Source organism: Genypterus blacodes, unplaced genomic scaffold (assembly GCF_046128005.1).
Source record: "Genypterus blacodes isolate CSIRO-AG114 ecotype Tasmania unplaced genomic scaffold, CSIRO-AGI_Gbla_v1 ptg000030l_1, whole genome shotgun sequence".
Lineage (NCBI taxonomy): Eukaryota > Metazoa > Chordata > Actinopteri > Ophidiiformes > Ophidiidae > Genypterus > Genypterus blacodes.
Window position 1 is genome coordinate 216044 of NW_027466843.1, and position 26457 is coordinate 242500.

The window sequence follows — 26457 nt, forward strand, 5'->3', positions numbered from 1 at the left end:
CAATGTGAATTCATAACCTCGACTGACCCTAACACATTAAGCAGAGCCATTTGATTCAATAGCAATATAAGAAAAATTGATTAACGCATGAAAAGGCACAGAATGGCAGAGGGGGTAGAGGACGGTAAAGGTGATTTAAAACTGAGAAAGAAATAACGAGGAGTTGTCAGAAAACTGAACGTGAGAAAGCTGACCACTGAAGCAACAGGAGACCCTCTGATGTGTGTGTGTTTGTGTGTCCCAGACATAGCTGACTTGCTGTTGGTGCTGAAGACATCACCCTTAATCAGTGTTGGTATAAGAAACCTGAGGAAATCTTAAGTGCTCACCTTTATCTTGACCACATATTGTTCGTAACCAATCAGAAATGTGGGCTACTGCACCACGGAAAGAAACTTCACTTACTGAATATTTCAGTATATTTATAACTCTATAGGGGGATTTTCATTATTGATTTTAATGCATAAATAATTTACAAGTCAGAAGTGACTATACATCACAGTGAAAAGCTTTACCTATCAAGAAAAATGAAATAGAGTTCCATTGTGGTATTGGTACTATAATTAAAATAAAGCATTACTTCTTTCTAACACTAGTCTCTCTCTCTCTCTCTCTCTCGCTCTCTCTGTGTGTGTGTGTGTGTGTGTGTGTGTGTGTGTGTTATATGTACAGTGAGTACCACATATAGATCCTGGGACTCAGATGTTGCAGCCACAGGGTACATTCCCTATAGAGCATTCTCATTACGAATGTGGCCAATGTACATTAGCTTGAGCGCATGTGTATGTGCACGCGTTTGTGTTTGGGTGGGAGTGTGTCTGCATGGGTGGATAACTTCGCTTGGATTACATTAAGTATTTGTGCTGTTTCACGTTGTTCTGTGTCTTGCTGAAGTTTTCCCAATAAATGATATTGGCAAAGAGTTCTAACTTGACACTCCTTCAGAGACTGCTGTGTGTGTTGTTGTGAAATGTGTGTATCTTGTAATATATGTGAGGAGTTGATCCAACAATGTCAGGCAGATGTTCCTTCTAGCAAGAGCCCAAAAACAGTCTAATGACCCTTTCCTGTTATTGAATGGCACATGCAGGCCTAGAACTTTCTAACATAATGCTATATACTCCACCATATCTGCTGGGTGTTTGTTAAGGATTGTTTTTGTCTGTGTATTTTTGCACGAGATAACATTCGGCCTGTATCGTGACTCTCATCAGATATCATTAATCTAAAATAGGTCAGCTGATATACTATATGTCTCCACTCATGCAGCAAATCACTTCGTTTGTCATCTGTGGGCAGGTTGGTGCTGTCGAGCCTTCATTTCATGTCAGTTGGCAGGAAAAGCACAACTAACAACCACATGAACAAAACAATTCTGATAGAAACTGGCTACGTAAGATAACACTCGTCTCAAAAGGTTTGGCGTTACAAGACAAAAATGTAAAATTCCGTCACTAATCTGACAAAACTTCATGCTTAAATTAAAATGATGTTACGCTCATTTTCTGCCTTAATCTGCTCGCACTACAAAGCCTCGTTCACCAGCTTAATCCTAAAGGAAGATTCCTCTGATCATACACATCAATAGTTCACAAGTGTTGGGGAGCACTCAACCCAGAAGAACCTCTGTTATGTCATAAATATTCTTCTAACATCAAACAGGAAGGAACAGTACTTTAGTTCTTTTTGTTAAACGCCCCATTAAATCACATTGTGGTATGAGACATTCACTGCCCAGTCCGCCTCTGCAATTCTACAACCCTCCGTGTCCCAGATGATCCAGTGGTGTTGAACCTATCTGGGCAGCTACTTTAATGTACTACTCAGGTCTCCAACAAAATATGCAGCATGTGCAATTCCCGCTTTAGCCATTACACCAAAGCGGATGCCAATACTAAAGAGGCTTCCTAAATAATTGATTCATTCTCAACCTATAAGCCAGTCAGCAGGCAGTTCCACCTGACTGAGTGTAGGTTGTGACATCCCTAACAACCTCATCACACTGTGGCCACTGTGGTAATGAGGCTGTCGTATCAACCTTATATGCTTTAATGTATTGTTATATTAAGTATTTTCAACATTCTATATTATATTTTATAATATTTTGTGGGCACTTAAGCCAAACACAACACCTTCGTAGTAAAGAGGATAATGTATTGTAAAGCAGTTATTAGAGTGCATACTTATCCCCATCAGTCTTGTTCTAATAAGAAAATGACCCAAAGAGAAATGAGCTGACTTCATCAAAAGCTGAATCTGGACCATATTGGACTTATTGATGGGCTATCATGGGATACATAGGCAGTAATGTCTTTCATATTACATATTCAAGTTAAATAAAGTTCAATCAAATTGCGTAAATATTTTATCCTGTTCCTGCTGTGATGTAATGATGGTCATGCTTATTGTACTTCATAATGCTTCCACATAACCAATATTTCTGAAGAAAAACATGAAGACAAATATAAAAATAGACCCATTTTGACACATACTGTCATAAAATGCATTCAGACATTTTGACACCATTTTCTTCAGTTTTACATTATTGATTTTTTTTGGGCCTTAAACTTTTACACAAAAAGTTTGTCTGGCTCTTGTCAAAAAGTTTTTTATTTGCAGTTTAAAAAATCATAGCGGTCTCTAGATGCGTTCAAAAGGACTCAGATGAGAACAGATTCTGAAAGCTGTAATGTGATTGGCAGAACCCACACAGGACCCCCAAACTTACACAAAGACACACAGAAACAGAAACACAGACAAATATCCTTCCAAAAATATAAAAATAAGTGATAATTCTTTTATGGCAAGGCCCCACAAGAAGTACTTGAAGAAGAGACATACCAGCTGCAACCAGGCGTTTGTGATCAGGACTTGGTTCTTTTCATCCTGGAGAGGAGCACAAGAAAGAGAAGGGAAAGGGGAGGGGCAGGCACAATCAGTACCAAGTGCAGGTAATTTTAGGCAGATAGTGGATGGAGGAGATAAATAGAGCACATCAGGTAAACATGAGGTGAGAATAGAAGACAGATTGGCCGTGAAATCCAAGTGCAGCTCAGAAGACAGAGTGCAGGCACTGAATGACAACAATGACAGCCGGGCGTTTGTCTCTGCCCCATGATTCTAATGCAACGTAACAGAACTGATGTTTTAACATTTTAGACAACCTTGAAATGAAAACACGAAGACAAAGATGAATGAAACGGAAGCCACAGCAATTTGTGCAGCATGTAAAAAAAATTGACAAAGCAGAACGGATGGAGCTCTTTTACGGCGAGATGAGATTTCCTATCTGTGTCATGAAAACAAAAACCCACACACGACTCTAACGCGAAGGCAGCGAGGGGAAGGGAGAGGGAGAGAATGCGGACAGAGCTGGAGACTGTCAGACAACAAGGAGAAACGTGATAAAAGGGCCCAGCAGCATCAGCACGAGGAGGAAGAGCTGACGTGAACGAGCTTCTTTCTGTGAGGCTGTTTGGCAGAATACGACATGACAGCAACGTGTTTGGCTCCTTGTATCACACAGCGGTAAAGTGACAGCAGCTTATCATGGAACAGTCTGGTCATTTTTGTGTTATAGCCGAAATGTGTGTCCTTCTAACTATGCGTGAAGAATGCTGATAGCTCACCCCCTTTGAAAGATTGAATTTGTTTTAACATTATTTAGGTAAAATCAAATCTTGAAATCAATTTACATTTGAACTAAATTGACGTATATTTTCTATTTAAGTATTTTGGTCCTTCTCCCATGACTGCTTCTCTTCTTGCCAGCTCAAAAGGTGACAAATCTGTTCTTTTGTGAGGAGACAGTCAAGGATGGTTACACTTCTACTGCATATGACTTTGACTGTGAATGCTATGGTTGAATGTCTGAGGATTTATAGTCCTATAGTGCTCAAGAGCAAGGATTCAAGTAAACATACACACCTAAGGCATTGCTTCTTTCTGGTCAGCAGTAAAGTACACAGAGTTTGTGGTTAATCGGCAAAATCTTCCACTTAAGCAATCCTGATATACACTTTGTTCCTGTAGACTTCCTCAGACATTGTACAAATTAGGTTTTGCCCAACACATCCATCCATTCATCCATTCCCATTACTTATTCAGAGGCAACAGGCTAAACACAGTGGGCCATTTTTCTCTGGGTCTGTCCAGTGATCTCCTTCTAGATGTCTCACCTCTTCAGGTAGAGATCCTCGCAGAACACACCCTAAGGGCCCTAGCTGCCTCAAATGATTCCTGTCAATACAAAAGAGCAGCATGCCTCCTTGGTGTCGGAGCTCCTTCACCCTATAGGGGAAAGTCATCTCGGAGAGTTCATGACCACAGGAGTGGATTGGATTTGTGACTTGACAGCTTTGACTTCAGTCTCAGCTTTCTTAAACCACTACAATCAAGCACAGCACCAGCGTCCCTGCACCGCCATCAATATCTCGTTCTGTCACACCGACATGGTTGAACTCTGCCATGGTCCCTCTGATGGAGAGTGGTTGCCTCAAATTACAGAGAAGCAGAGGGGGTCACAGCCTGGTGAGACCAACAGGACATCATTCGCTAAATGGGATGAAATCCTGAGGTCACTGTAAAAATGGTCTGAAAAATGTACAATCCCCTACTGACACACACATTCTGATGGACAGAAAGTGGTGTCTCTCAGTTGGGATCACACACAGTATGATAGGTGCCTGCAGGATGGATTTTTATCTCATTCTTTCATTGTCTAGTTTAGAAACTGACACTCCATTTTATTATATGTGATTAATATAATATGCCATATGTGCAGTTAAAGGTTCTTATACTTTCCTCCATGACAAGCTCAGCTAACTCACAGATCTCCATCCCCTGTCTTGAAAATCAATCTTCACACAACCAGCAGTCTCCCCCTCTAACTCCCTCCATGCTCAAGCCGTCTCTCCACCTGTCCTTACTGATCTGTCCCTTTTTCAAACAGCCTTCTTCTTTTTCTGCTGCTGAAACACAACAGCCTCCCATTGTGTTCCACCACAAAGCAGCACATTTCTGTCTGCTTAGTGTGTGTGTATGAGAGAGAGATGTGGCTTTGACCCTAGGTTGCTGTGTTTTGTGTGACTTTGTGCGTGACTCTCTGTCTTAAGTATCGTTTTGTGGCATTTTACTCAGCTGCGATGGGCAGTGTCAGCCCTGTCACACTGTAATCTCCCCATAAATCTGTTCTGATTGGTTTCAGACAGACTCACAAGAGATTGATAGGAACTTGCATTTAATGAAAGTGCTAGAGCTGTAAAGTCACATGGCCGAATTTTGCCAAGGACAAAATCATTTTCTAGATTAAAATTAAGGGCATACGGTAAATCTTGGTATTATTCAGTTTTTTTTATTATTTCATATGTGGTATTAATTCAGCATTATTCCCAACAGAGAAGAATTATTTTGACATCTACTTTCATTATATCTGGATCAAAACAGTGTTTTAAAGCAATTGAATTAACAAACAGCTAAGGAGAATCTTGAATCCCTGAATCATGGCTGATAATAGAGTGATTATTATCCTGCACTGTTGTAAAGCTTCACATTACATTAACATCAATGTCTGACATTTAATCAGGACATTGAGATATGATGATTGCGAGCAGGCTATGACCTCATCTTTTCAGCAAACAGGGCTGCATTGGTAGAACCAAGTATGACCTAACCCCTCCGTGTAAAGATCATCTTTAAGAGTCATCATTAAGAACACAGTGTGATTCCTGAGTTCCCTTTGAGAGAGGTACAAAGGAGCAGATGGATGCTCAGGTCACACTGCACAATAACCAGATATATTATTTACCAAGATCCAAAGGCCACGTCTCTCTCACACACACACACACACACATATAAATACATTACATTATTTACAACTGCCCAGTAAGAAATGGTTTATGTGGCTTTGCCAACTTATCCATTATGAACTTAGCAGGCAAGGTATTGTGGCGAGCTTGGCGTTAGAGAGAACAACAATTTGAGATGGATCTGAGTGTTAACAGCTTCCACCGCCCCAAATACATACGACCCCAGTAAGACCCAGTTTGTTCAAACAGCTTGTGCACACAGCACTCAAATTACACACACACGCCTGTCTCAGACGGGAACTACCTCAGAGAGACGTTGCGTTCTGGCTTAGTGTTACAACAGGTTGACATAAATAGCAAACAACTTTGAACACACAAAAGGGTAAGAAAACACCCGATATGAACACATAAAATAACCATTTTAACACGATTTAGCACATTAAAGTCCATTTCAGGAATTACTCTCAGACGCCCTTGCTCCATCAAGGTGGAAGTGTCTACTTGCATGGCGATCAAGTCCATCAGACCGCTTCAGTATCGTAATACATAATGTGTTCTAAACAAAATACGGACTGCAAACAGAACACACACACACACACACACACACACACACACACACACACACACACACACACACACTGAACACATTAGGTTGGCTGCAGCTTGCTGGCTCAGCTTGTGGTCTGATGGATGGGAGGTCACCTGCACAATGTTCCACGGTCAGTTTGGTGACAGTGCCACCGAAGCAGCATGATGCTGGGGTTGGCAGGTATTAGTTACCCTCGACCCCAGAGGGTGAGAGGGTCTTGTGATGGGGCCTGTGTGTGTGTGTGTTTGTGTGTGTATGTCCATGTGTATAAAGCAATTGACATGACATCTTTTACAGTAGAAGGGGAAAGACTTGTGGCTTAGAGATGATCTAGGCTCATACTGAGGGTGCAGGATCGTTTTAAAAGATTGAATGGGAGACTCTATCATTTATGCTATTATGCCATCTGTTTATATTTTATCTATAAGTAAGAGTGCATGATCCACACGGCATTAACACAGACTCAATAACTCACTTCATAGATTTGTAGATAGGAAATAGAGGATTCTTGGTTTGAGTCCCACTGCCATTGTTAATGGATGAATACATTTACCTGATAAGAGCATTACTGATATCATTTTAGTATTGAAAACTGTTATCATGCTATCAATAACATGTTGAAATGTATTTTCATGGCAAGAATCCCAGGGATGTGCATTTGCACCCTTGCCCGATATAAAACCATCTTCCCAGAAGTCCAAAATGTTTTTCTTGTTTTAGCCAATGTCACATATTTAACTTTTGTCAGTCAATTATACAATATACTAAATATGAAGCTTGTGAGATGTGCCCTGTATTCTTGTTTGGCTTTAAGGATACAAATGTAAAAAAACAACAATCAATTTACTGGGATTTGACCTCACAACATGACTGTGATTAACCAGTGTTTGGCTCCATGGAGCTGTCAGTCCTGACTTGTGACTTGACTGCCAAGATTTTCAAAATAGTTTCTCAGTGCACCCCTGAAGTATATTTCTAGCTTCACCTAAAGTAGTGGTACAGAATATTGAACATTTATCAATCATTTTCACGCACAAAAATATAATTGTCAGTGTGATCATCATCATCATCATCATCATCATCATCATTACTGTTCTAAAAGTTGGCAAGATGCAGCCTGAATCAGCAGGACACGATTTTTTTGCTCATTAAACAAAGATGAAGCGCAGACAAGGAGACGACATTTTGTGTGTTTTGCATATTTGAGTGGAATCACTGTGATCAGCAGATTCATTCAAAGAAATGCGCAGAAAAATACAGCGTAAAGCTTCAGTGTGCCAGGAACTCATCGGTGCTAGAGACGGTGCAGTGGCATAGCACTTCAAAATCACATAAATGTCCTTTCACATACACACACAAACCCACACACACACACACACACACACACACACACAAATGAATGGCTGTGATGTCTGATGTGAAACAATGACATACAAATTGAATGAGGGAAAAACAAAGTGTCAAACAAAAGCGTGCAATTAATCTCTCCAAAATGTGATTGGATTAAAAAACTAAAACAACAAAACCACCACAAAAGTGCAACAAACCACCATCACAACTGTGGAGTGAAGGAAAGCTTGAATTCCGTTGGAGCTCTCCACTTCCCATTTGGGAACAGATATTAAATATTATATATACTGTATATTCTACCTGTAAAGATTATACAACTTCTGACACTTTTCAACACAGCGCTTTAAATAAAACACAACAAATCAATCACCTTTCGTACAGAGCAAGATGTTTTTATGACGCATAATGTTTCTTGCCCTCCTACTGATGTTGAAAATGTCACATTATTTTGCAGAGCGCCCGATGTTCTCTGGGGAACGCCTCTGTTCTTGACTTAGTGACTTCAGCTGCTCGTCTGAGTGAGAATACATTAAAATCATGTTTTGTTTGCGGTGGGAGATTAGAGACAGATGAATAATTGAATGGAGACTCTATTTAACAACCCGTCGTAAAGCTCTTATTACCAAGCGCTTATCATGAAGAGACACAGTGCAGATTTGTGACAGGAGCGGCTCAGGCATGTGACAGAGCGTCGGCTTGGGGGTTTTTGGGTGACCGCTCTGGCTACACGGTCAGAGTGGAAACAGAAGATGTGAACAATAAAAATGTGAAAAGAAGTTTAAATTGTGGTTTAAATGTAAGCATAGAGACATGAACATATGCAGGAAGAGACCAAATCTCAACACCAAGACTGGATTTTCTTATCAAGTTTAAGGGACCACTGGGAAAAATGAAACCCGGGATCAAAGGAAGAAAAGAGAATTCTGTGTGTGTGTGTGTGTTTTCAAGATTTAATATTCTGACTTGGTTGAGCGCACTTACTGGCAGAATAACTATTTCCAGTTCAGAAGAAGACGAACTGCCGTAACCACAAACTATACACATTAGCATGCATTGCAGTCACAGCAGCCAACTGAGATGGAAACGCTCAAACAAAAAAAACAAAAAGAATCCCACAGATCTACGCTGCAAAACTCTCTCTCTCTGTTCAAACAACTTCCTCTCTGTGTAGGGACACAAACACAAAATACACACACACACACACACACACACACACACACACACAAAATCTTTTCTATTTGTGACTTTCACAGATATTATCTCTAGACAGACACACAGGCTGACAGACACACACACACACACAGACACTCACCACGTCAATGATCTGAAGCAAAGTGAGGCCCAAATCCACCACTATGGCCGCCGAGTCGTTTTGGACGGGTCTCTCCAGCCGATTATAGTTGACCAGCAGGTCATGATACAGCTTCCTCTGATACATGCCGCCGTGACAACCTGGAGGAGGCAAGCGAGGACAAAGGAGGGCCGCAGGGAAGAAGAGAGAGAGGGAGGCAAGGTTTAAGAGAGCAAAAGAGAGAGAGAACAACAGTTTGAGAAAAGGAGAAGAGATGAGTTTACAGTGAAAAATGGGAAAAGGGAAGAAAAATAGGACAGAAGGACGGGAACAATGATTGGAGGAAGAAAAGTAATTTAATTCAACCTTTTAAAAGGACGATTATCACAGATGTCAAATGATCAAATGTTTGACATATTCTCCCACATGTTGATTGCATTTATCATATAATCAACAGTATCATCGTAATAATAATAATAAGTACCGTACAGCAAAAATGAATAATGTTACCATAGCACCAAGTCCTAATGGAAACGCTAGTCTGAGCATAACAGAGATTGAGTTTAAACTGGTTTAACTGGCTACACGCAACAATGAGGCATCCATCTTTAACATTAATTAATATTCTGATGCACTGCCTGATTCACTCAAGCATTGAATCAAACTGAATTTCTCTCTCTCTCTCTCTCTCTCTCTCCCTCCCTCCCTCTCTCTCTTTCTCTCTCTCTCTCCATGCAACTGAAACTTTATAGAGGAAGGATTGACTGCCAAGAAAGTTGGACTACTACAGCATTAAATATTAAGTAATTTATTTTTTCTTATTATTTTTTCAATGTAGACAAACCATTAACCTCCTGATACACACATCATCCTAAACGGCCTTTTGGGCGCCAACACAGCCACTGCAAATCTCCCAGTGACAGTGAAATAGTTTAAATGTTGTATGAATCCAATGAATTACTGGCATAAGTACTGAATGTGACTCTCAGATCATGAATTAATTTGGAATGAGAAAACACCAAGATTGCAAAAACAACTGTTGCAGAGGACATAACAACTGTCTGGGTTAATACATTAGTTGCACATTTGAAAAGATTGTGTTTAAAACATCTGGAATCGGTGTAGATGTCATTGTGATATCCACTCAAATTCAGTCCTAACCTCTGTAAATAACGACCATCCTTTTGCCCTTCCCCTTTCCGGAACTTGGTGTTCCAACCCTGATACTACCACTCTTTGTATTTGAATGAAACATTATTGCCTTAGTTACCCTACTGGTCAGATGCTAAAAATAGACATAAAGTACATGTTAATGCACTTGTCTGATTTGTACTTAAATTAAAAACTTCAATAAACAGGAAAAACCTATTTCAAACTGTCTATTAATTGGAAACCACTTCATAACCTTGAAGTTAAAGTTGTTCATCGCTCTCATCACTTCTTCTGTCACTGAAAACATTCAGTCTCTATTACCCTTCAACTCAGACAGAACTAAAATGTCTCTGCATGTCCCCAGTGACCCTTGTCCAAATTAGATAACGCCTCAACATATTCATGCAATTAGCAAGTGACAGCAAAGACGTGAGTGCACTCACAACAAGTGAATGGCTGGATAATTAGCTAATGAGCTGAAAATAAACAAAGATGGCTTGCTTGTGTGTTGGTTTGTGATTGTTTGCTGGTAAGTCTCAGATGGGGCAACCCCTAAATCATGGTGTGACTGGTAATCTGCATAATGAAGTGACAGCCAGTAAACAGTGTTGAGAGTTGATAAAGTAGAGGGAACAGAAACACAATGAATGGAGTGGAGCTAGAAAATAACGACTTTCAAAATGTCGATAAAAATTAGCAATCTTTGAATGGATGGATGTGAGGGTGGATGGATTCATAGATGAATGGATGGACCCCAAAAACAATTCACAAAGAAAGTCAATACAGTATGTGCTGTGGTCCCTCTAGTCAAGTCAAGTCAAGAATATTTCTACAGCCCAATATAACAAACAATGTCTCCAAGGACTTTACAGACCCACAACATCAGGAAATTCCCGACCGCAACCAAAGCTCTCAAGGAAGTTGAAGAAAATCTCCAGAGAAAGCCTCAATGTATAAGGACAAAAGCCAATGCCAAGAGAGATTTCCCCTCCACCAACGGTTGGGTATGCAATAGGAAAATCCAGTAGGATTACGCAAAAGTACAATAAAGCAGTCACACAAACAGTCATGCAATAGGAAAAGCACAGAGATGAGGGAGAGAGAGAAAGAGAGGGAGAAAGAGAGAGAGAGAGAGAATGATATGAGACCAATACAATGTAATCCTATTAGTGAGAGTGTTTCTCCAGGAGCAGTGGTTTATGCAGGTAGTTAGGGAAGCAGTCCAGGTATGCGGCTAAGCTGATGCTTTTGCAGGGTGGGGGGGCAGCTTGGCAATGCGGATGTGCAATGGAGGAGAAGATGGGGAAAGGGCAGGCGTCTCTTTGGGCGAGAAGCTGTGTAACACTGAGACAGCTCAGGAGCCACGGAGCTGGAAAAACAGCTGACCTGCGCCAGAGAATTGGTCAGTTGATCCACAGGATATGATATTGAGGCGTTGAAGAACGGTAGAGAGAGAAATGTGCCTCATCCTCTCACTACACTAGAACGGACAAAGTCTGTCTAAGCCCTGAACTTCACCTGGGTTGGCTAGTCACTCTCCTGCAAATAGGAGACTGTGCTTCCTATTCATTGGTGTGTTAGGAACGATCTAAGTACGCTGAGAAGAGCTGCGTCTTCAGGCGGGATTTAAAAATCTCAAGAGAGTCTGCCTCATTAACGAGAGAGAGAAAACAAAACTGTTCCAGAGAAAGGAGCGCGGCTACGATAATGCTCTATTTCCGAAAGTCTTTGTCTTGACCTTTGGGATAACAAGTAGGCTGCTTGTTATCCCAAAGCCTGCTGAGATATTAAGGTTCGCACGGGAATGTAAGTGGCAATAAGGTCAGAAAGATACACTGGAGCCAGGCCATGTAGTGTTTCATAGGTTAGAAATAAGACCTTAAAATAGGCCCTGGCACTGACAGGAAGACAGGTCCAGGTCCATGTCCAGGTCCAGGTCCAGGACAATGTCCATGTCCATGTCCATGTCCAGGTCCAGGTCCATGTCCAGGTCCATGTCCAGGTCAAGGTCATAACACTCAGTCAATCATAAAAGGTAATTTGTTTTTTTTTGTTTAGATTTTTAGTCTTTTCAACCCCAAGTTTGTTTGATACGTGTTCAGAGGAGGACACAGCAACAGCCAACAACAGGCCCTTTGCAGCTCAATAAAACCTTTGGTACCAGTTTCCTGCCTGTCATGCACACTGAGCTCTGCACAATTAGTTTTGAGGATAAAAAGAGGAAGAGGGGGCTTCCTCCTCATGAATAAGGTAATTATCTTGGACATGCCAAGCTAATATCAGCCACAGCCTTGTGTTTAGTTAATATCATTTATTAACTCCCCTGAGTGCAACGGTATGCTTTGGTCTGCAGCAAAGCAGAGGAAGGTCAAAGTTGTGAAGATTGCATGTTTATCCTTATAGCATTCATGTCCGTAGTCAATGACTTCTGTCTCTCTTACTCTTTACTCTCATTTGTGACTTCTGCATTGATGATTACAGCTGAGTCAGAGAGATAGAGCTCCCTACAAAGTGTTTGCTTTCTCTCCAACTTGAAAGCCTGCATGGGTTAATCTTGATATCATTCTAAAATTAGTACAATTAGTCATGTTAGTCCTTTTCTCTATTTCCTGAACTAGTTTTGTATTAAATAAATTCAAGCTTTATATAATACATCCTCACAGTTGTTAAATGTCACTTGTACAGATTTGAATGATCTCTTTTTGAACATGATATCACCCACCACAGATTGCTGTGGGTGTTTTTGATGTTGTGCGAGACAGAGGTTGACAGATTGACCTATCACGTTAAAGGAGGTCACAGAGGTTATATGGAAGGCCAGATTACTGTCTCATCATGTTGTGTAAGCCTGCAGGCAACAGGGGTCCAAATGTAAACAGAGAAAAGTCACCTTTTCACCAGCAGTGTGTGTCTGTGTGTGTGTGGGGGGGGGGGGACTTGAGCAATGGTTACTGGTCAAATATACAACATCCCCCCCACCATCCCCACATTTCCTCAGACAGGGTCACTTTTCAATGTTTTTTCTATAAGATATTGGGATCTTGTGGCTTTTGGAGTAGACGGGGTGCTTCTGTATGGCTTCTGTATGAAACTTGGAGACTGCTTCTTCTTCTTGCAGTACATCACAATCACATACTTGGAGCAAGCAAATGTTTAGTACTTTTACTTGACGTATCTCAAAAGATTGATTACTTTTGATTGATTATAAATGGATAATATGATCAGTTGTTAGTTCTCTGTTGTTCAACTACTTCTGTCCATCAAGACAGGAAATGAAGTTCTTTAGTCAAAACATAAAGTCTCACTCAGAGTTTCAACACAACTATGATGGCAAGATTTAAAACAAGAAACAAAACACAGGAGAAACATACATCAACACAAGGGAAGTCAGTAGCATTAAACATTTAATGTGCAGGATGAACATTACAAATGCCGAAAGGTTAAGTCTGTTGCCGCAGGGGGCATGCTGGGAGATTTCTCTCATTACCTACTCCCTACTATACAATTCCTATCAAACAATGTCAATTCCCATCAACAATGCTCTTAAAATGTAATGTCTATTAAAGGCAGTAGTTAGCAGTCAAAGTAACATTAACACTTTTAAACACAATTTTTGTTTTTAGAAAATGAAAAAACCTATTGTAATCAGAGATTTGTAATGTACTGTACTTTACCTTAAATTAAAATGAATGTATTTGTTTTATTTATTTTTTTAATGTTATTGTACTGTTAATTTCACCATACTACATTGTTTTATTTTTTCCTATCTTTTAACTGTCTAACTTATCTGAATTAAGTATTATTTAAATTTAATTTGAATTTTAGCATTGGTACATCATTTAACCACTAATTTCACTGACTTCTTCTTTTACAGTGAACCACAGTGGCTGTATTTTCTGGTCAGCTTGGCATAGGTGAGTACGATTCAGCATTACTGTGGAAAACACAAGAAACTGTCTCTGTCTGTCTTTGGTGTGTACTGGTATTAATATTCAAACAATGAAAATGAAACTTTCTGTGCTACTGAATAATTGCTTTAAAAGAAACGGAACCACAGAACCACATGGAATTGGAATCAGTCCAGTCAACAAAGTCGGCGCTACCATGTTACCGGTGCATTTACATCCTAAGGCCGACCTGAATCAGAGGATGTAACATGAGACAACCACTACTAAGCACATTTGTTCCCTTACGATGAAGATACGTATCATTGGGTTTTCAAACCCTTTGGGAGGCCGGGCTCTCCATTCATTCCTTGTTCACCTTCATTACCTCCTTGTTCGCTCTGAGTTCTTCCTACCACAGTTTTCCTTGGCCAATCCAGACTCCATTGCATCAACCAGATTCCTTCACAGAACCCGTGCGCTCAGTCATTATTACACGATCCACAACCCTGATCCATACACTGAACATACCAATACATATGGAGCCTTACATAGACAGGGGGCATCAATCAGTTTACAACAAATGGCTACCATATATCTCTCTCAATGCATTAGAGACCGCTCGTATTTTCAACCCTGAGCCCATTGGGGGCTTCATTTGATCTTCAATCATTTCAACACGCCTATATTGTACAGAAATAAAAAAAAGTTCTTATTGCAAAGGTGCAGCCGCTAGATATTCTAGTAATACAGTTTATGAGTCAGCCATGAAACTACTGCTGCCTTTAGCTGCTTTTAAAATCCATTTTACAGACTCCATGGTGTTCTAATTCTGTCAGTCACAGATAAATCCTTCACACACAATCTTTCACACGCTTCCTTTAAATCCAATGTGAAGGGCATTTTTGAGTCTCTAGGACATTGGTGTTTAACCTTATGGATTCCCCCAAACCCCCAAATTCTAATAATCATTCAAAACTTTCCTCTGGGTAAGATGCACCCTGTCTACTAAATGACAGAACCTTTAATTTACAAATTGACCTTAAAATTGTTTACCTATTTACACATCTCATTGTCCAGAAGGGGGAGCTATTTGCATCAATGAAGAGTTGATAAAGTGTAAATGAAAATGAAACACTGACAAATTTGTGTGTCGCCTTAATTCAAATCACATCACAGCATGAATAACAAAGTGGCTTGACCGAGTAAATCCAGAAGCACTTCATAGAATAGAAAAGAATCCATTTTCAGCTAACCACCTACAGATGTAAAGCCATAAAGTGTAACAGCTCAACCGTATTGAATGTGCAATACAGTCGCCTCTCTCTAGGAAATGTTTGGAGTTTACAAAAGAGCAATTGTAGAACACTGTATCAAATTTAGATGCATGCTGCTCTTGGCATTGGTCGTCAAATTGGAGGACAGTCAGGCAAAAAGGTTGAGAAGACAAATTCGAATAGTGTTTCTCGAGAGGGTTTTTGTTATTTTTTTCATTTCAGCTGTAGCAAGCATGCACACACAAACAGATTAGCTCCCCAGATGTTCCTTTCTGTAAAACATATCAGCATCTAAAGCTTGTCTTTTCTAAAACATAATAAGCTGCAATAAAAGCTTCAATTAAGGCTCATCTTACAATTATTTGAAATCATGCAAATGACTTGACCTAGAAACTTCATTTAAGCATTGGATTGAGGCACCACAGCTTATTGATGTGGTTGAAATTGTCTGTGAAATCATTGTTTAACTTTCATACCTTTTCCAGATCTTTTTTTTGGCTATATCGCGTCTGTGGATTGCGATCTAGCTGCTGTAGGTGTTTCCAGAGAACACAAATGTAGACCTCTAACTGATACCTGTCCCTACTTCCTGACTTATGACCACTGAAGCAAACCGAGCACCTTTTCCGGTCTCCCAGTCACCTTAATTGAATCTGAAAATATCTTGGCAAAAGAAATCCTCAATCCCATTTTTGGAACTGCTCGAAATTCCCTAAAGTGAACATGACTGACGTATATATGACCTATATAACCTTCAAAGGTTTCATTTCTGAGCTACGACTGTCTTTAAGGTTTAAAAGACCATTCCTGCATTCAGGTCTGAAGTGGACAGTAAACAGTAAGTAATCACACGCAGTAAACACACATTACTCTGCATCTCAACAACTTCACATCCACATACCAGCTGGTTCTCTTTTAAGATATCTGCATGCTATTGAAGGAAAACGGTGCAGGCCTGAGCAACAAGTGCCGGAATTTCCGGAAACCAGATAATCGTTCAGAAAAAGATAACACTCCTGGATAACACTCATAAAAGACACATTACATATTGATGAGCCTGACTCTGTGGATATTAGGAGCTCTCTCCAAGTTTGAACTCCATTTGCAGCTGGATCACAAATATGTGACTGAGATCTGAAACGGAACCAGAATCTGAGCAGCAAGTCAACATCTTTTCCTGAAGGATATCAAACAAGGTTGGAGTTCAAATGTGTCTGATATCACTGAGGGACGGGAGAGGTTTCCATCAAAGTTCTAGTTAAAAACAGCTGAGTCAGGGCTCTCAGAGGTAATCTGACTTTACCCTGGTGTTAATGAATCCTGGGGCTATCAAACATATTAAACTAATAGACCAGCTAGTCCTTAAAGGCTTCACAGTCCTTAGATATTACACTGTACGGCCATCTAGGAACCAGCTGCCTTTGTAATCGATAATGTTCTGCTATACTGCACAGGCTGTTGTAAGAAAGTCTGGGGACCAATTAAAAAATAATGGCAGCGTCTGATGGCTCAGAGTCAAGAGAGGAGATCTAAGTTTAAACAATATAAAAACCCCTTCTGTGCACCTCTGGAACTGACCTCTCACCTCTGAGGACATACTGTACTATGGGTGTGTGTGCCTCAATTTCTCCTTGCCATCTGTCTCTCTCTCTCTCTCTCGTTCTCTCTCAGATGCAGTAGATCCATTTTATGTAGTGGAGCAACATGCCCAGTTGCTATGTTAAACCATGAAACCAGCACTACACAATGTAAAGCAGGCAGTCAAAGACATTACAGATCTGATCTCTCCTAAGCGTCCTAATCAGTTCCACCAGTCAGGCATTTGACAATCCTCTTTATCTGCAGCTGAGGCAGATGAGCGCAGAGATCTATCTGTGTGAGCGCCTGCAACACCGTCCTCCTTGTGTCACAGCCCGGGCGCCCCTCTTATTAGGAGCCAGATGTTGGACCACGTATTAAAGAGGTCATGGAGCTTGAGGGCACGCACGTGTTCTTCACGCTATCATCTGAAATTCCACAACCAAACTAAACTAAATTATACACAGCGTCACGTGACACACACGCTGTGTTAGAATGCTAATTACTACAGAGCAGATTTACATTGATATTATCATTTTTAAGGGACATTCCTACCGAGTTGCTCGTGTGTTGTGAACACAACAGGCAGATGTTCGTCTCACCTCCAGATGTGCTGTAAAGCCGGGCTAAGAATGGCTTACATGCAGCTTTGTTGGTTGATCTACAGAGCTTTGTGCGGGTAATACACACTAAAACACAGTAAAGCACGTGCGTGGACTGCATGAAACAGGACGTGCGCGGACCCTAGGCTCAGGCAGTGACCCACCTTGACTGCAGAATGTCGCCCACAGGTAAAGTCCAACCAGTACTGATCCGGTCCACTTCTGAAAAGCCATGTCAGCACGGAGCTGAAGTCCCTGCGTGCGTGAGCCGCCGGAGATGCAAACTTAGAGCGGGGTGAGTGAGCTCCGTCCAAACTCCTCTGCGTCTCTCTCTCTCTCTCTCTCTCTCTTATCATCAGTGTGTGTGTGTGTGTGTGTGTGTGTGTGTGTGTGTGCGTGTGCGTGTGCGTGTGCGTGTGTGTGCGTGTCCAGGGGGCTGTCCTGTCCTCTGCTTGTCCCCTGTCCACACCCTCCGTGATGATAATGCCACCTGTCCGCTCTCAGACGCGGAGGCACACAAACACACAAACACGCAAACACACAATCGCCAAACAAACTTTCCAACAGAGGGCGACAAGTTCCCGCCCCCCGGATGTTTAAAGTAAATAAAGATAATTTCGTCATCAGTACACAGAGATGCCTTATAGGAAAACTATTATGATTAGAAAAAAAACATTATGTTGTGAATTAACTCCAATTTAGGATGAAGCTTTATGAATAATAATATTAAAATAATATTTATAGATATAATAACTCCTGGCAGATAAACAGACAAGCCCTCCACTATCTCTGTGGAGCTTACATCCGGAGACACATCATCGCAGTAAAAGTTTGCTTTATGACAAAAACATGTATTGCAAATGTATTGTTATGGGAAAAGCATGTGAGAGTTAAAGGCTAAACAGCAACAAATGAATGTAATATTTTAATAATACTTATTCTTCCTTGTAAATAACTGGTAGCACATATCAAACATTAGTTGTCACTTCTCCCCTTCCCTACCTAACCGAGATTAGACTTGGTTAGGTAATCCATAACTACACTCTGCTCCTAACTATCTGTCTGTACATAGACTGTTCCCCTACTAAATATTTCATTAGATTTGTTTTATTCTTCTTTCTGAAAATCCATATTCATTCCATGTTCTGTAACATTTGACTGCTATATTATTTTAACCTAGATAATCAACAGTTATTTAGCAAGAGCATCAGTCAGTGTAAAGGGATTTGACGTTGTTTACAAGGCATTTGTGTAGTAGTCGTAGTGGCAAAGTAAGAGACGTGATCATCTCTGTGAATGGACAATGCCTTGTGTCACTCTGGTGGTAATTAGGAAGAGTTGGTGATGAAAGTACCGGTAATTGCAGTGGTTGCAGTTTGATGACAGCTTTCCTCTTTCTCTTTTTTTTATGCCTCTTGTCACTTTGATCTCATTCAGTAGGCTGGCTCCATTTCCACATCTTTGTCCTCTCTACCTCCTACAGGTGTTATTACTCAAATCATGTCTCAAACTGTCAAATGTCTTTTGTGGCATCATTCTTGGCGTTTACATGTCTGCCGTGTTCTTTATCATTGTTTCCTCCTGCTTTACAATATCTCACATCACTTCTTCACATTTCACATTTCAATTAGAGTGTGTTCTTCATTCCTTCGTTAGGTTTGTGCTGAATCACAGGTTCATTTATCACTTTTAGACTTTCTTAAGTGTTAGAACAGAACACATTCAAGAAGATCCTGTCAAGTCTTCAAAATGCCAGTTGTGTCCTGGAAAGCCTGATTCTGGTTTGGCAGATATGCAAACACACATATTACTTTGTGAGTCAATACCGTCCTTTTCCCACCATGAAATTGAATCGAAACTCAGCCCCCAAAAGCATCCTTTCCCTCTCCCATCACAATGAGCTGGAGATGCAGGACACCTTTTATACACGTTGCTATTCCGAGCTACAACGACGTCTCCACAGCATCTGCATGGATGAAGAATTGAGTCAAGATGAACACGATTTCATGTCAGCACGCACCTCTGAATTCACCTTTATTCTAGTGTGGTAAATGTCCGTGTGTGTGCCAGTTGTTCAAACATATTGTGTGATGTAATTACCTCTAACAAGCTTCAGTCTGGCTGCTGCAATTAACAGCAGGAGAAACATCTCCGGGGCACATAAGCTGCACACCTACACCCAGCATGACAGAGGATCCATTGGTGTGTGTGCGTGTGTGTGTGTGTGTGTACTTGTGTGTGTGTTTGTATGTCTCTGTAATGGAGACTGCATTGCAGCTGATGCTCAAAGCGGTTTACTTTCTCTTCCTCTCGCCATCCAATCAATCTGCCCTCCTCTCGCACGTCTAACTTCCTCGCCTCTCTCCTCTTCCACAGACATCCTCCTCTCTCCCCTCTGTCTTCCTCCGTGTCCTCTCTTCCACGTCTGTGTTGTGCTCTAACTATCTTTAACCATCGGATACAAACATGTCCTTAGACCGCTACAAGAGCGCCTGCAGCACCTCTCCAGTCTCTCACTATCTATCACTCTGCTGCTTTCATCCACTTCAGCCCGAGTCTGCACACACCCCCACCCCCACCCCTCTCTTTCTCCCTCCCTCTTGTTTCAGTCTGAACCCTGTATGTAGACTGCCATCAGCCCACATAAGTGTCCTTTAGCTGAGTCCGCAAAGAAAAGATTGGCTAGTGTATGTGTGTGTGTGTGACATTTGTGTTTGTGTACGTGTCTTTCTGTATGTGTGTGTATGGCCACTAGTATGTGTATAGTTCTGACACTGGAGCTGATTGTTGGTGAGGAAGTAATGTGCTTGGGTACTCCAACACATCAGCATATAGCAAAGTAGCCTCAAGCTCATGCCATAAATACAATACATCCAGTATGTGAACATCATCATCATCACCAAGCATGATCAGCGTGCATAAGGCTGGATGTGTGATGTATGGTAATTATGCTGAGACATACATTACATTACATACGCTTCAGTACGCTTGGATCCTATTGTAGGAGATATGTTTGTACTGTTAGAGGAATGGTGAGAATTCAGATCATCTCAAAGAGCGATGGCCTTAGGTTTGTCGGAGCAAAGTCAAGCTTAAGTAAGGGAGAGTGTATTGACAGCAGGTGATTATTGTGGAATGAACCCCATATAATTACAAGCTTCCGCAGAGGAAAATAGTCCCAAACGAGTTATCTTTCATTCTCCATTTAGCCTCACTACCGCCCCGTTTGACATGTTTCACCTTTTGCATAAACTGAATCATCTGAGATCAGTGAGCTTGAAAAGTTTTCCCAACAGTGATCTTCGGTTTTTAGATCTACGCTGCATTTTCTGGCCCAGCGGTTAAACCACCCACACACTGCGTTTAATAGAAAGGATTATGACAGATAGTTAGACAAATTACATTAAATCATTTCCCGGCGCTCCTGACCATCTAATTTATTTATATTTATTTGTAATTTTTTGAAATCCAGAGGTGATGAAGATACTGAGATCCCACGCAGCGTTTGTCTTCCAGGTCCTGATGATTGGATCAACCCACACAGATCATTTTCGGCAATTAGTTCTCCCTCCAATCTCTATTTACCTCTTTGGCTTATTGCTTATTCATGTTGTTCTCACATTTGATTGAGCTCATTTTAAGAGGATTTGTTTATTTACTCAAGGTCCTTTCTCTTAGTAAATAAGTTAGAAGGCTAAAATGTTATTTGATTATGTATTCCTGATTTCATGGATACCTTATGATTCATTCTAATCGACTGTATTCATTGCACATTGGTGGAGCATACAGGCCATTTCTCAATTCATCTAACAGTCGTTTTCTACAGTTTTCTCTTTAATTGTGAAATAAAACACAAAAATGAAAGGCTGTGTTTATTTCTTCTGAACTTGTCCTCAAGCGGGATCACACCTTTAGAAATGAAGACTGAGTTGAGCAACAGAGCAGATTTTTCACGACCAACAATGACCTTTTCTTTGTACTGTGGGCAATCTGACTCATGTGGTCCGCATGTGACACCCTTTACACACACACACACATGCACACTCACACTGAGTTTGCATCAGCTTGCATTTGTGATCATTTCAGGCATAACCCACACAGATGAGCTCTATAATTCCATTTCTTTCATCCCTGGCAGTTCAATCAGTAACTGAATGTGTGATCACCCGCTGAACCAGGCATCCACACGGTAACATTACGGTGATCTACAACCCGGAGTTCCTTTATTAACAATGCATGTGTGACTGACCTTGTGGAGGATGTGTACTTCACTCTTTCCATCCAGATGAGCTTCAATTCACAGCAGTGATAACAGATGTGAACCAGAAAATGCAGTCTCCCTATAAACAGAGAGATTCCCCCTGTGTGCTGCCATGATCACCTTCTCAATCTTTCCTGGTTCACTGGCACGGAGCTCTTTATCGTTATCACAGGAAATAAATTGTGTACATTCTAAGTCAATAGTGAGCAAAGGTCGAACAGTACGCTTTTGTCTGGATATTGTCAGTTGTGGGCTTTTATTGTATTTTTCAGGCCAGTGTGTTCCACCAAGCTATATCAGGGCTCTAACCTGGAGTATCCAACACATTCACAGGCAAGTCAGGCTGCATGAGTTTAGCATTCACTCAGATTGATCCAATTGCCCCCATGGCGTAAAATAAATCAATATTTCCGTGCAATATGAGGACTTGATAAGTCCCAGACATACTTCTGCAGGGTTCTGTTGATATTCTTGTGATGGTTTAATTTGACATGAACTTGAAATATAATTCATGACTGGATCAATGTTTGGTTACGTTGGTGTAGATTTTTCTTTCTCACATTTTCTCAATTCAATGAATAAACGTCCTGGGTGAGCTCTCGCTGCATTTGTTTGAACATACTTCCCAAATATAAATGACACATATTATTAATTTCAGTATTACAGTATTAATGTTGAGCAATAGAGAAGGTAAGCCTATGCAATACTGTGAAAAGTAAAACATTAATGCATATGGTCAAGGACTTCTCTTCACCCAAAGACATACAAATGTGTTTATCTAGTAGGAAGCTAATTTGAAATCCCCTCTTTAATCTGTTTCAATCTTAGTCTTTCACTCTCTCTCTCACCCACACACTCACACACACTCACACCTGTCTGCTTGAGCCATATCTGCAGACATGAATAATAGAAGCGTTGGATGAGGTCAGACTGTTTAAATGCAGGGAGATGCCTTCACCTATTTGATGTCAGAACAAACTCATGTCCCCCAAACTAGGCCAAAGCACATCATGTAGCTGTGTCTACAAGTTACAGGAGCAAGAAAAGGGAAGACTGAGGGTTTGGATAAACAAAATCAACCTGCTGGGAAAATATGTGTGAGGAAATAAATGAGCTCCGTTCTCCTCCTGGAATTTCTAATGATGTAGTGTGTGTGTGTGTGTGTGTGTGTGTGTGTGTGTGTGTGTGTGTGTGTGTGTGTGTGTGTGTGTGTGTGGTCAGTTTACACCTCTATAATTATAATTATAGAGGTGTAAACTGACCACACACTCTCACTGTGATCATCTCCCTGCACTGTCCTGTTAGATACTGGGTTGTTTGTAATATGGAAGAACAATGTTTAGATTGTTTTTTATTGTGGTGATTGACATTGAGAGGGACATGTCATTCACGTGTAGATATGCTTCTAGAAATTCTTTTATCATTCTTTTTAATCAGGTTTTCAAGTGAAACAAGACGGTTCTCCAAAAAAACAACAGATGTTTGCTGTCACATAGTGGCGATATTGTGTCATTACAGACAAAACAGACTCCCTGCAGGCTCCACACTCCACACCAGTGACTCTTAGTTAATATTGTGAAATCAGTATCATTCCTAGAACTGGCAACCTGATTTTTTTTAAACCCACATTTCCTTTTATTACTATTATCATCATTACAGCACATGAAATACATACTTACAAGCTGGCTGCACAACATGGTGTGTGTGTGTGAAACAAACAACAGATTATTCATGGGGTGACATTGTGCATGTGGTTCCATGTATGATTACAATCATAAATAATAAATCATCAATATCACATGGATATTCACATCACACAGGCAATCTAAGCTGCTTATTGCTTTCACTCCTTTGCGCTGCTGTGCAAGTGTGCATGCAGCTTAAGATTAAAATGGTGTGTTGCATCTAAAACGTTCCTGTTCCTTTAAGTCAGTGCATATACTATATATACAGTATATATACAATACGAACACTGTCTTGACCTGTATCATTAAATCGTAGTGAAAGACAAAAACTGGAAAAGGAGAATGAGCTCTTGGAGATGATTCCTATGTGTGTGTGTGTGCCTGTTTGTATGTTTAACCCTGTGTTGGCGGTGGTGAGCTGAGGTACATCTGCAGAGCAGGAGTGAAGATTAGGATGGTTCCCAATATCGACACCGTGAGGAAGGCCCACAAGAAAATCCGGTCCAATACCTGAGCCACAAACTTCCAGTCTTGAACGACCTAAGAGAGAGAACGAGAGAGAAAGACAGACAGATAGAGAGTAGTAGGTTCAATTGAGAGTTTTAAGTGATTATACTAATAGTAATAGGATGTACATATACACTCGGCCCTCCTCCCTCACCTCTCTGATGAAATGCTCTTTTTTGATGTGCCGGCTGATGTAACGGACTGAGCTCGTGGCTTTCTCCAGCATGGCGAGCCAGACTTGGTTGTCGTCCTCCTTGCCTCCGCCTGGTCCTCTCTGCTGGCCTGCAGCGTGACCAGGGACCCCCCTCCTCCCCGGACCTCCACGGGGCTTCAACTCCGGGCTGCGCATCTCCATATCTGGAAAGTGGTATCTATTTTTGACAAATAGTTATTGTGTGTTAATGTGTTAATATAATTTCACATATTTCATTCTATCTATAATATTATGTTTGAAGACTTTCTACACACTAAGCCATTTTTAAGTTGTAGTTTCCTAAATGACCGACCTATCTGTGTGGCCCCTCATGCACAGCAATCTTGGCAGCCTCTGAAGAAAGAGGCTCTTTACCCAGGGGGCCATGGGGTGGTAGGTCGCGGAGGATCGGTGGTGGACGTTGATGACGAAGACTGTGACGATGATTGAGAACGTGACAAAGATCATAATGAAGAGCAGGTACTCACCAATCAGTGGGATCACCTGGGAGGGGGAAAATGAGAAACGGCTCACAGTGGTGTTTTGTCATTATTTCCTTAAAGTTATCACATAAGATCTGTCATATCTGTCTGGCATTTTAGATTTATGATGATAGAAAATGTGATTAGTCTCTGTCGGAGTGTGTCTGGGTCTGGGATGTATCTGAATTCAATAGTTTGTAGAAATGAGTTGGCGTGAAGCTTAAGCTGCAAGAAAACAGGTCTGTCAATAAACTACGGCATGAAGATGACAATTAGGAAAACTCAGCCCAGGGAAAAGCAGAATAGATTGTAAAAACACAACTGAAAAAGAAACTTCAAATGTTATAAAGTCTCTCAAAGTCGACCCACCTTGGATGACGAAGGGATGATTTCCTCTATGACCAGCAGAAACACAGTGAGTGACACTAGCACAGACGTGGAAAGTGACAGTTTCTCCCCTTCGTCTGACGGCAGATAAAACACCAGCACAGTGAGGAAGGACAGCCCCAGGCAGGGGATGATGAGGAAGAGGGTGTAGAACAAAGGCAGCCTCTTGAGGATGAAGGAGTAGGTTACAAACGGGTACCAGTAGACCCCGTCCCTCCTGCTCCCCTTTACGCCCGTAGCATTGAGGATCTCCCACTCGCCATTGTCGAAGAAGTCTTTGCGGTCCACATAGTGATCCACCAAGACCAAGTCTACCATATTTCCATCGTAGGTCCAGGAGCCAAACTTCATGGAGCAGTTCTGTCGGTCAAAGGGGAAGAAGGTGACATCCATGGTGCAGGAAGACTTGTAGCTGGCGGGGGGCGTCCATGTTATGGTGCCGTCCCAGCGCACGATGGCTTTGGTCATTAGGGAACCTTCAAATCGACCATCCGCACTGGTAAAAGACAAGAAAGGGAGGATGAGGAGGAGGAGGATAGGGAGCAGTAGGTGAAGGAGTCGTGTTTTGACGTGGTGCGGTGTCATGTTTTCACCCACTTTTCATAGAGGACGATGTCGGGGAGCCATATAGTCTCTGAAGGCACTCGGATGGAGGTGATGCCTCCGTATTCGTCAGGGTTCCACTTCAGCTTCACATCGACCCACTCCTGTGAAAAAGCACAAAAAGATGGAACAGGAAACATTTCCAGAGAGGTTTACACTCATGAAACCATCATTAATCCTTTCATTGAATTTGGACTTTCGACATTAAAATTGAAAGGGATTTCAGGACCATGGACAGCGACGTTCCTCCCAGTTGACTTGAATGTGAATTTAAACTCTTTAAACTCTTGCATCCCGTTAAAACAGTCCTCCGAATTCACACGTGCTTTGTTACCTTCCATAGCCAGACGTTGGTGGTCATCAGCTGGTTCTTTTCATCCTGCAGGAACAATGTAAGAAAAGAAAACGGTCTGTAAGCTTACACGTCGTATCCTTGGAGAGACAGATAGTTGAGAACAAAGAACAAGATGAGGAGGAAAGTACTTAAGCATTGATAGAAAGGACCATTTGTTTTTCAAAGTGGGGTTTAATTGCTTCTCTTGTTTAACACTAAGAAAGGCCACTGGGACAGATTTGTCAAGTGCCTTGCTTGAGGGCAACAGCTTCGGTATTTAATGAGAGAAAGCACCGTTAGTTACGCTTCAGTGAACAACTTCACTGACAACTGATGTGTTCTAACCTCAGAGGTACTACTACTCCGTTTCATACTGTCAAATAACAATAGATACAATACAGCTTGTGTCACATTTACAGAAGCAGTATGTAGTTTTGTTTTAATACCACAAGATGGCACTCTCTATTTGTGAAAT

The 26457-nt window shown here is 41.2% G+C and overlaps 2 protein-coding genes across 2 annotated transcripts in view; both read right to left on the bottom strand.

Moving 5' to 3' along the window:
- Positions 1 to 17764, bottom strand: part of LOC142994704 (neuronal acetylcholine receptor subunit alpha-7-like) — a 30312-nt gene extending 12548 nt beyond the window's left edge. The window contains exons 1-3 of the mRNA XM_076145521.1: positions 17695 to 17764; positions 9059 to 9198; positions 2842 to 2886 (exon numbers count right to left, since the gene is read on the bottom strand). Of these exons, the coding sequence (XP_076001636.1) occupies positions 2842 to 2886; positions 9059 to 9198; positions 17695 to 17764 (255 nt within the window). The remainder of the gene's footprint in view (positions 1 to 2841; positions 2887 to 9058; positions 9199 to 17694) is intronic.
- A 6105-nt stretch (positions 17765 to 23869) lies between these two features.
- Positions 23870 to 26024, bottom strand: LOC142994624 (neuronal acetylcholine receptor subunit non-alpha-3-like). Its single transcript, XM_076145386.1, has 6 exons — positions 25983 to 26024; positions 25643 to 25752; positions 25028 to 25541; positions 24490 to 24680; positions 24138 to 24354; positions 23870 to 24016 (listed from the first exon to the last, which is right to left on the bottom strand). The coding sequence occupies exons 1-6, from the start codon at positions 26007 to 26009 to the stop codon at positions 23870 to 23872; spliced, it is 1206 nt and encodes a 401-aa protein (XP_076001501.1). The 5' UTR covers positions 26010 to 26024.
- Positions 26025 to 26457: the final 433 nt, after the last annotated feature.